The following is a 12,217-nucleotide window of genomic DNA, read 5'->3' as shown; positions in this document are numbered from 1 at the left end:
GACCTATCCTGAATTTGAAGAAATTATTCTTTCATAGCTAAGTACTCATTCACGGATCCAAAAGAATATCTGATCTCTGCTGGTATGAATCATTAATAAAACTATTTCTTTAGATTTAAATGATTTGAGGTTTTAAATACCAATACCTTTTTGTAAAGAATAGCAAAATCTTATAGCAACCCCAAAGACTAGTGATGCTACTAATATAAAAATCTCTGAATAGAAAGATCAAATTCTGGGGCCGGCCCGGTGGTGCACTGCTACAGTGCGCCGCTTGAGAGCGTGGTGGCGCTCCCGCCGATGGTTTGGATCCCACATACAGACCGGTTCCCGCTCACTGGCTGAGCGAGGTGCGGGCGCAGCACCGAGGGTTGCGATCCCGTTGCCGGTCCCGGCCCGGTACGGGCGCAACACTGAGGGTTGCGATCCGTTGCCGGACACAAAAAAAAGACAAAAAGGAAGAAAGAAAAAAAAAAAAAAAGAAAGATCAAATTCTAATTTCTTTTTTCTGTGTCATCTCTTTCATGTTCTTCTCTGTACCCACCCAGGTACAGCAACTCACCATGAAGTTCACCTAATCTCCTAAAGTACCTTGTACATACTTCATGTTATACATTAGCTCTATGTGTGCCGTGCCTACTAGATTATGAGTGTTTTGAGGGTTAGAATTGTGTCTTGTTCTACTTTTCATCCTCAGTGCATAGCACCATTCCTGGTTCATATTATATATTCAGTAACTGTTTACACAATGAATAAACATGAAGGACTATATACCATTTTAAAGATGTTTTTTAGTCACTTCCAGAAGTGATTTGCAGGATCTCCTTGTTTGCTATTACTATCTGTTTTTATCTCTTTCATGTACAGGCATATCCTACTATTTCTATCAGGATAACTGGTGAAATGGATATTTAAGAAATTATACTCTCTACCACTCTTAAGACTACCAAGGGCTTTCTGCCTACTGCTTTAAGAATGGCCCTGAAATCCAACCAGACATGGTGACCAGTAAGACTATACAGAATTTTCCAAGAAAGAAACCCACACTTAGACATACAATACTGAAATTATAAGCAACATTTTTAGATGGATTTGAATGCATACATTTATTTGATAAATGCTTATTGAGTTTCATTCTTAGAATTTTTTAAAGTGCCATCTTTAATGAGACAAATAAAATGAATAAATCCTGCCAGGAGATCATAACTCAGTAGAGGGGAAGACAGGCACTTATCATTACTGCTGAAATTTGATGTCTCAGTTCATATTTGGAATGTTCCAAGATCAATGTAGAAATTATTCCAATGCATTTTATACAGATATGGGTTGGTCAGTCTAAGTATTCAACTTAGAAAGTTTTTAGAAGTAAAAAATCCAAATCATCAGTATCACAGAGGTTATGACATTCTATTGAAATCTGTTTCTTTTTTTATTCTAGTTTGTTACAGAAATCAGGAAATTTAATTAATAGCAAGTGACATATACATTCGGGTAACTTTACCAAAGCATTCATTTATCTTCTACAAACACAAGAGATTCACAATAAATTGTGACTGGAAGACTAATATTTCTACAGGCTTAATCAGAGTATTCCTTAAGTAAAAGTATATTTGCTTGGCAAGCCCCTTCCCATCTTGAACATCAATGTCCCCAACTATAAAATCAGGTAGTAGTCCTAGAAAACCACTAAGGAAGTATCCAGGCTAAATAGCTGACAGGTCTAGAATTCTCTAAATTTATGTGACTAGCCTAAACTAGGATAGCCAGATATGGCATCAGACAAGCTATCCACCAGGAATTTATTTCCCAACTGTTACATGTATCATGAAGAAATCACAGTTGAAAGGAAACCCATAGCAACAATCTTACTTGTGATGCCTAGAAATCTTTTGTGTATTTCCATATATTAATATGTCCCATTTCAGTTCTGCAAATGATGGGATAACAACTTTTGATATGTAGCCAACAGATCAATAAATAATAGTGCAAGCAGTCTTCTATTAAATTGAGAGTGAAAGTTTGAGGTGTTACTCAAAGTTAAAAGGATCGAATGGATGATGCAATCAAATTTCATGATAGATACCTTTGGATAAAGGTAGTGTAATAATCCAAGAAAGAGCATACAGCAGTAAACCCAATTAGACAATATTATTTAGACAAATCTATGCTAGGTGGTAAGAAAATAGTGGTAAAACTAAACACTTTCTTGGGGCAATAAACCAGTCCAATTAATTAATTCTCTTACAAGTTGATATATCAAAGGAAATCCATTTTTACTCTTTCGGGAATATGCCATTCCAGTGAATTTTCATCTTGTGTTTGGTATTTTCCCATTTGCCTTAGTAGTAATAATGATGAAACTATACATCAAAATTATCTATGTAATTTTATGTTACTTTAATATAGAAAAATGTAATACCGTAACTTAAAACAGTTTTTAATTTGTAATACAGACAGAATTAGATTTTGAATAAGGATGCCAAATATCCTAAATTTCAGAAATCATTCCATTCTCTTTCTCCCCATTGCCCAGTTTGTGGTTCTTATAATGCTTACTAAATTGAATTCCTAGATATTTCTATTTTCAGTCTTTAATGTCACATCTTTTAAAGTTCATGTTAGTAACTTAATAATGGGATACTACATTTTAAAAAATGTAGATTGAAATATCCTATCATACTTCATAGTTGGTCCTGCAATTCATTGAGAAATAGCTCTAAAGCCTTAAACAAGGCCTTTATTTGCTGTTTTTAAAAAGTGTCATAAGGAGTTAATAGGACACAGCTGTACTGGCTCTTTCTAATAAGCAGCTTCTGTCGCTTTGGTCACCACAGGTGTCTCTGTAACCTGCAAACTCTTATTACTAGTGTATCAAAGTTGTGCTACTTAACAGACTTCTTTAGTAAAACATAACAAAGCAATTACATGGCTGTTGATTGCCAGTCATTAAAAAAAAACCCTCAAACACTGTTTTTCAAAAGAAACTACACTGCAATTTTTTGTCATTGTAAAATAAAAGGAACTAAGGAATTAAATGGAGGATAGAACAAAATAACAGCAGGTAGCCTGCTGAACTTAGCCACTACAGATGGTTTAGAAATAGTGTTTCCTTCTCCATCAAGTTGTGGATAAAAGAAAAGGAGGAGATTCCTTACTGCCAGTGAATGGCAAAAGATTTAGCCAAATCTCCAGTCTATGTATTTTGCCTCATGAAAGACCTTCGATGCTGCATTTTTATCTGTTTTTGGCACTGCTTTTCATCACCTATCACTGAATGTGAATAATAACCTGATTTAATTTAAACAAATACAGGTACTAAAGGGTCTTTATTTATGTATAACAGGGAACATTTCCAAGGCAGAACGAAGTCATCCTATGAAATTCCCTAACCATTTGCTTAAAGAAATGAAGTATTAGATGAAGAAATTGCTTCAACATTCTTTTGCCTCACGTTTAAGGGAAGAATCATCTTTCTGTTCAGAGTCAGATTACATAAAACAAAGTCTGAATAATGACCAAAAATTCAGTAAGCCATAAAATAATAAAAAGACAATCAGATGATTTCTAATTGTTCTATAATCACTTAAAATTAGGTAACTATAATAGGCTTGCCTTGAAATGAATTAGTTTAATCTCCCTGTTCATAAGCCAGCAGCCTGTGATTATGATTTTGTTAACACACCCAAAGTAGCATCATGGGATGTTATGACCACATGTGTAATTAAACACGATGAAATATAGTTCAGATGGGAAACTCAAAGAGGCAAAATATGAAGAATTACCCATCACTTAAACATATTATGATTAACAAACTAAGCAAACTTATCCTGACAGCGAAGAAAGAAATTTTTTTTTCTATTGAAAATATGGATTCATTGCTGGCTGTGTGCAAAAGAATGTGTGCAATAAAGCAATTACATCAATTACCATATGCTAGATTTAAGCTATTACCAACTCGACAGGTCCAGAACGTTCTGCCTTCTAACTTTAATAATAAATCATTAAAAAATAAACTTAATATTTGGATTATATATTAGACTTGCTTTGCCTTTTCTGAACATCACTAAAAAAACAATGATTTTCTCTATATGCTCAACAACATATTAGGATGTACTAATTCTGTTTTATTGCAAAAAAGATGAGAAAAATGTATTTTTGTTTTTGGGTCATTCTTGAATCTAAGAAGAGTACCTTTATAAATGAAGGTACACCTTCACAATTATAAATAACTGCATGTGTTAGCTACCAATAACTTTCATCTAATGAAATGCAATGGTAGAAAATTTAATGCTAATGATGAAAATGATTATGATGATGAGAAACCAAACACAATGATGACATTTTTTTTAAAGAGAAGCCCAACTTATAACTTGCAAACAACAGTATTACCTTGCTCTGTTGGTGTCCTTTGTCAAATCCCAAGCCCAGGTTATAAAATTTTGACTCAGATAAGAAACAATGGATTCAGCACAAAGCATTTGTGAGCAGAACACGTTGGTTAGAACACTTTCATCATGGTGGAGGTAGATAGCAAGAAGCTTTCTCTGAAAAGAGGAGAAAAGACTGATCAATTAAAATATCCACCAAAGCAGAGAGGCATAATCAGTCTATATGAGCAGCAAAGACAAAGATTAAATTCTTTTCCCTAAAAGAGTACCTTACATTTGGAGTTCCTAAAGCATCTATTCATATGAGTAAATTGTGCCTCCTCACACTCTAAAGAGGCTAGGATGATTGTATCTAGTTTTACAGACTGCTGTTGCAGATTTCTGTTAACGTGTGCGAGCGTATTTCAAACAGAAATTACAACAGAATTGCATTTTCCTTAAATAAAATGTATTTACCATTCTTTACATCTAATATACACACTTTATACGTAAAGAAAAATATTAACTTTGAACTACTAAACTATACAGAGAAAAAAATACTTATTCAGATTGAATGGCAAAATCCCTCTTACATAATTTTTATGTTTTTAATCTGAACACTGAATAGTCTCATTTACATTCTGAAAGGAAAAGGCTTCAAATAAAGTTTTGTTTTATTTCCACAGGTAATTTCAAAGTCCTTAATGTATTCCCATATTAAAGTCTTTAAGAGCATGTAACATCCAATTGCCACTTGAAAAGATGATAGAGAAATATTCAGTTCACATGAATTCTTTCTAGTTTATATTTCAGAAAATGTCCATGTTGTTACTCATATGGAAAATTATTCTTTCCCTTTTGCTATCACAAAACTTGCCTTCAGAAAAATGACATTTGCTCTCTTTAAAGTGTCCTCTGTCATACTTAGATATTCATAAATAACCGAAACTAAAAACTGAAATTGAACAACATAATTTGCAACATATCAGCTTCAAGAACAGTGAAAGAGCCAAAACTGCTGTCGACTAACTTTTTGGTGATACCTTATAGAAGATCTGAGTTTAAGAATAACCACAATTACCAGGAAAAGGAAAGATAAAATTTATGGTAAAAACAACATACAAACCAACCTGCAAAATTCTGCCAAAGGAAAATTTCAAGGAAGCTTAGAATCTTTCCCTTCATATTAAACAAGGATGTGATGATAGTAAATAAAAATTTACTATATGGAATTCTAAAGGATACTTACATAAAAATATAACGGTTATGCTGATGAAAGACTAATAAAGTCTGATGCTTGGAATTATCCTGATGAAGAACCCAAATTATAATAACAAAAAAGTAATCATTAAAATATTTTCTTCAAAGGTCAATTTTGAACTAGCTGAGGGTAACCAGAGGTAGATAGATAAATTAAGTTTCCAAAAGCATCTACTATGAATACGAGATCCTGTTAGTTACTTTCACAACTATTATCTACTTTAATCTCCGGAATAATCCTGCAAAATAGATACTCTTAACCTCATTTGCACATGAGGACTGAGGTTTAGAAAGCTAACTTGTCCCAAACTCCACAGCTAGTTAGTAAGTAAACAGCTGGATTGGAACCCAGATTGTCTGACTCCAAATCTGCTGCTCTGTCACTGATACCACAGTGGTAGCAGGGAAATCAACTGCAAGTCAAAGCTTGTGGGAGAACTCATACCATAGGAAGATGACAGACTGCTTGTAACATCAGTGCTTCCGGGCTTCAGAGACAGCATGTAATGAGAATAAGGACAGGACTCCTCGGTATAAGTAGCTCAGCTGATCCTACCCTGCTTCAATTCATTTATTCATTCACTCAACAAGCATTTGTTAAAATACTCTTTACGCCAGGCCCAGCAGGAAGCACAGGAGATAAAATGGTGAACAAGACTCAGGGTTTCCTCATCTACATTGATGTCTGCAGATAACAGTAGCAGGCTTCTAGAAAGTTTGTAATCAGATACATTGTTGGAGAGATACTTATCTAGTAAATTCCTACTCATCCTTTAAGGCTCAAAGCAAATGCCTCAGTGAAACCTTCCCTGATTCCCTCAAGCAGAGTTAAGCTATCCTGGGCCTCTATCTCCTTCTGTTAGAAGTATACAGTAATTGTTTACCAGTTTCCCCTCTAAGTCTCTCAAGGGTGAGGACTGGGTCTCTTTGAGTCTTCTTTGCATCTTTAAACTAGCATAGGTTCCAGCCTATTTGATGAAACAAACTTGAATGCTGATATCAACCACGGTGCCCAGGTAAAAAAAGACACCCAAATGGTAGCGGCAATGCTAAATTAGTTTTAGTAAATCAGAAATCTGCTGCTTTATGGAAAGGAAAGGGAACCTGGCAGCACTAACAAATTCAGAGCTCCTCTTCTTAGGAGCTCTCTTGCTGAATAGTCAGAAGGATGTCAACCTCTAATTTGGCTTGACTGTATCTCAGCAACTACATTTAATGAGACACTGGGAACAAGAGAGCTGTCCACTTTTAAATCAGGATATTTCTAATCAAACAATGGCAATGGCTAAATCTCTAAAGTGCCTATTTCTCTCAAGAACAGTGCAATGGAACACTTAGACTTTGGGAAAGAGATTAGTGATTTATATCGCGATCTCACTGATTTAATTTAACTGCTCTTCCAAACCAAACACACATGTGTTGAAGAGGCTACTAAGAAATCCAACATGCAGAGATCCCTATAAGTGCAGCTGACAGTGTTGACTGAAACTAAACTTGGAAATCCAGGGCACTAATGCACAATATCAAGCAATAAGACAGCATCTCTTTGGCAATATTTAATTTAAAAAAGAAGAAAGAGGTAGGGGAAGATCAGGCACTGTCTGTTTTGGAGGATCAACCATTCTGCATTTCAAAGCTTTGGTCCCTGCAATATCCAGGTTACTGTGCTAGAATCTCAACTATTATATGGCAGTTGTGAGAGGGAGGGCAAAGATGTGTTTACTCAGTGATTAGGCCCTTAGAATAAGCCCCTAGCTCCTAGAGAGACAGCTCACCACTTATTCATTTGGGCCAATTCACAAAGCCTAGGAAGATTAAACATCCATGCTGAGAAGACAAGCGAATGCAGACGGTGAAAAAGAAATAAAAATTCTTTAAAAACTCTGAGATGACTTCATTATTTTTCCACAAGGAAACTTTAGGAAAGTGTTTAGTTAGAGAAAAACCCACATTGACCTCTCTCTAAACCCTTAATCTTTCCTTTGTGGTGGCACTGCTTTGTGGTAAGCGACTGGCTTGCCTTGCCCCTCTTTTCACTGGAAGCTGAGAGAAAAAAGGCTCTGGAGAAACAGTTTTCGTTCCAGGGACACAAACCCCCTGACACTGTTAAACATGAGATGCCAGGAAAACACACTTAAAAAAAAAAATTCTCACTTTAAGCTCTAAATTGGATGTGAGAAAGGAGATAATAAAAAGAGTATCAGAAGTTCTTCAGGCTAGGGGTACTCCCATAGTAGCTTTCAAAAGGGAAACTGAATAATCTTTAAAATAATCTTTTCTCTCTGGCATAATAAGCTTTCAAAAATATTTTCTTTTCCTACTATGACAGTGAATAAGCAAAATATAAAGACTCTTAATATGCAAATGCTACTAAGTTTGGGCTCATAAATCTATGATTAAATTATAGGCACAGACGAACTCCAGACTCAGATTTCTGATTATCTTATTGGCTTAACTAAGCACAGGCCAAAACAGTGAGAACTAAGTTCAGCATATCAACGAATCTGGGAGAGTTGAAATGGTAAAGTAATCAGAAAACTGCTTTTTTAAAGAAAGGGCATTCAGAACACAGAAAAAGCATAAGAAAATGTTTTGTTTTCCATTACTATAACCAGTTTTTCCTTTGGCCCATTAATAATTTAGTTCAGTAACATTTACAGAGAGCATATGTGTTAGGCACTGAGAATATAAAGATGAAGAAAACAAAGTTCCCTTGCCCTCAGAGTTGGGGTTCAGGCAGCGGCAGGAATGTGGGGAAGCAAACATTTACTGTAGTACCAGATAACAAGTGATAATATTAAGGTATATAAAAGAATATATTTTACCTGCCCTTTCTAATTTGGCAGACAGGGTCTAAGTCTGGTAGACCACAAAGGACAGCAACTCAGCTACACTATCCTCAAGACGCCCCACTTTGTGATTTAGGTTTTGATAACAGAGTAAAGTCTCCAAGTTTTAAATAGAAAGCTCTGTTCTAAACCCAGTTCTGCCAGTTTCCAGCTGTGAGATCATGGAGGAAGATGGGTTGTTCTAAGGATTGTGGATAAAGCAGGTTAAGCACCTATTTACAATACCTGGGAGATAGTAGGTGCTGAATGAAAGGTAGCTGTTAGGATGAAGGTTTCTGAACTATCTATGCAAAATAAAGGATTTTGAAAGCAATTTCAAGAGAAATGATAATTATGAAAATGTATTAGACTAAGCAGCTCCTTATTTTTCTTACTGGCAATAGTGTCTGGGATGCTTATTGTGTCCCCCGTCTTCAGTGCCTCACTAATCTTCACATTCAAATACAGGAGCTAAGGTACTGAGTTGATGATGCTTAGGAAATGCCGAGCTGACAGCAACCAATGTGACTTAGCCTTGAGCTACAGTAGCTATTGTACTTAGACACTTAGTAACATAGAACCATAGAACATTAGAGCTGGAAGAAATGAGCTATGTCTCAAAATAAGCTGTTTCCTTTTTCTGTCATCATTATTGTCACCATAATAACAAGAATCACTGTCACCTTTTGTTTTTGTTTTAAGTTTGGGGATGGCTTATTGATACAACTGATACAAAAAACACCCATTTTTCCTTTACCTAGATTTACCAACTATTAACATTTTGCAATATTTGCTTTATTATTCTTTGTATGCTTCTTTCCCTGAATCGTTAGAAAGTTACAGACAGCATGACTCTCCCACCCTTAATACTTCAGTATCTGTCTCCTGACACCACCACATTCCCTTACATAACCATCATATCTTTATCACACTCATGATATTTGATATTATTACGATACTATCATCTAATATAGAGTCCGCATTCAAATTTCCCCCAAGTGCCCCAAAATGTCCTCTGCAGCTGTTTTACTTATTGTTTTAAATCTAGGATCTAATTTGGGTTATTCCAGTATACTGCCCACTTCCACAATCCTGTTCTTATATATGGATGTTCACAGGTCCACTTCAGCTCAGCATTCAACTGTGACTCAAGATAAGTGCATGGTAAAAACAAAGGCAGGGCAGCATGATTCCACACTGTCTGGGATTCAAATTCCTGCTTTGCCACCTCCCAGCTGTGTGACCTTGGGAAAGTCACTTAACCTTTCTGTGCTTGGGTGCCATATAGTTCTGGAAGTCAGAAGTCCAAGACTGTCTAAATGGGAGTGGTGAGGAAGTAAGGCTAGCAAATCAGTGGTTATGAATGCTGAAACAGAAGTAGTACTACAGTCTAGGCATGAACATCAGACTGGGTGCTTCTTAAAGGTAATAACTGAGCTGATTTTAAAAGTAGGACAGAGTAACTGACTTCTCTGTGACTTGAGCTGAATTTTAAATTTAATTGATAGTGAGTAAAGAATAGTGAAAAGAGAAAAAGCAAAGGGAAAGGTCCAATCTGCTCAAAGAACTCCAAGCTAGTTATTTTTAAAGAGCAAAGGACCAGAGTGCAGGCTGTAGTGTGAAAAGAATTATGAAGGGCCGGCCCCATAACTCACTTGGGAGAGTGCGGCACTGGTAGCACCGAGGCCGTGGGTTCGGATCCTATATACGGATGGCTGGTGCACTCACCGGCTGAGCGTGGTGAGGATCGCACCGTGCCGAGGGTTGCGATCCCCTTACCGGTCAAAAAATAATAATAATAATTATGATACTTTGCCTTGTTTGGCTCCCAAAGATGATTTCAGAGATCAACAGGCAGCAACCAAACTGGAGAGGTTCCAAAAGGAAACAGTCAGCTACTGAAGATGAAGAGATACCAGGATTGTGTCTTTTTCCTATCACTTCCTGAAGCAGATGTTGGGATAGCATTCTGAAATCTTGAGGACACATATATCTTTGAATCTTACATGGGGAAAACTGTCATATGGCAGTCGGAGGGTTTAAAAAAAAAAAGCCTAAAGTAAAATCAAGGTCTCTTCATAAAATAAGCTGACAAATGTTCATTGTTTATAGATCTTTATTAGTTTTTATTGCTCAGACCGTAAATACTCAGGTCATGAAATATCTTTGAGGAAGACCAACATGTGACTAAATCTTTACATATAAGGAAATTAGAAGCTCAAGTGACTGGCTTTTACAGCATACTGTAGAGAGGCAGTCATGCTCATTGGGAAGTCTGGGAGAAGGAATGTGGAGGCAGTTTCAGGCCAGACCAAAGATCTTAACTCCGTAACTAAATTCCGACCAATTTAAGCAGGAAGGATTTTTCTAATCCTCTCCTATTCTCTTCTGAGACAAATAACACTATCCTTAGTCAACCACAGGCCTGTTAAACAGGCAGACCAAAACAACATAAGTGTGAATGTGAAGTGCACACTTTGACAGGCAGTGATAAACACTCCCCTCCCCAACCTTTGGTCCATTGAGAAAGAGAGAATGAACCCACAGCCTATTTATTTACTTCCACATTCCAATGGGTGGGGAAACCACAGCAGTAAATAATTAAAGAAAAATTAACAGCCATTTTTATTAAAAATGTGTTGATAATGGATTCTTGCTGAAAATCATAGGAATTACAATGATTTGTGGGTGCACGTGTTCAGGAGCTTTTTAATATTACCATCAAGTATTGTTTGGTAAACAGATTTCAAAGTAGAATATTGTAAATTACAAAAACAAGCTCAGTTAAGTATATAGTACTATAGTAACTCTTAATCACTCACTTACAAGAGTGGCAGAGACTGTTTGTAGTCCCTAAATATTTTTCATTTCTTCCTTAATGAGAAAATCTCTTATTTATTTATTCAGTTGGATTGATAGCTAAATGAAATAAAGACTACATTTCTCAGCCTCCCTACTAATTAAGTGTGGCTCTGTAACTAAATTCTAGCCAGTTTAAGCAAAAGTGCTAGTTGGAGTTCCAGTAGTCATCCTGCATCATGACATGACTCAACTGTGCCATACAGTGAAGCAACATGACAGAAAGAATCTGAGTTTCTGAATGTGTGATGTGCCATACCAGACCTGAACAGATTACCTCTGGACTTCCGGAAGGAAAGAGAGAAATTAACCTCTATTTTGTTTAAGCCATTATTAATTTTTATTTTTCTGTTACAAGCAGCCAAACCCAATCCTGTTACTATAAGAAATCCTTAATCATATGTAAAAATGATAGTCAGTGGAACTAGATCATTAACCAATAAAATCTGAAGAGAAAACATGCATTTATGGATTAGTTCTCGGTCCAGCAGAAATATTCTCACAGCCTACCAATGGGACCTGAATCATACTTTAAGGGATCATAGTTACCACTGGCATAAAGCAAATAACCTGACTGGTCATTTAGAAAGCTCCATCCCTCGGTCCAGCAGAAATATTCTCACAGCCTACCAATGGGACCTGAATCATACTTTAAGGGATTATAGTTACCACTGGCATAAAGCAAATAACCTGACTGGTCATTTAGAAAGCTCCATCCTGGGCCGGCCCGGTGGCGCACTGGATAGGTGCACCGCTTGGGAAGCGCAGCGGCGCTCCCGCCCGAGGGTTCGGATCCCACATAGAGACCGGTTCCCGCTCACTGGCTGAGCGAGGTGCGGGAGCAACACCGAGGGGTGCAATCCCGTTGCCGGTCCCCGGCCCGGCCCGGGGGCGACCCTGAGG

General features: G+C 36.7%; 1 protein-coding gene across 1 annotated transcript in view; it reads right to left on the bottom strand.

The window, feature by feature from the left end:
* The window catches only part of LOC103598396 (FAS-associated factor 1-like), a 180,344-nt gene that overhangs the window by 136,503 nt on the left and 31,624 nt on the right, over positions 1 to 12,217 (bottom strand). Inside the window, exon 5 of the mRNA XM_008582388.1 lies at positions 4,390 to 4,544. Coding sequence (XP_008580610.1) covers positions 4,390 to 4,544 — 155 coding nt within the window. The remainder of the gene's footprint in view (positions 1 to 4,389; positions 4,545 to 12,217) is intronic.

The sequence above is a fragment of the Galeopterus variegatus genome, unplaced genomic scaffold, assembly GCF_000696425.1.
Source record: "Galeopterus variegatus unplaced genomic scaffold, G_variegatus-3.0.2 Scaffold2596, whole genome shotgun sequence".
NCBI lineage: Eukaryota > Metazoa > Chordata > Mammalia > Dermoptera > Cynocephalidae > Galeopterus > Galeopterus variegatus.
The sequence above is the reverse complement of the archived record's forward strand: the minus strand, read 5'-3'. Positions and strand labels throughout refer to the sequence as shown.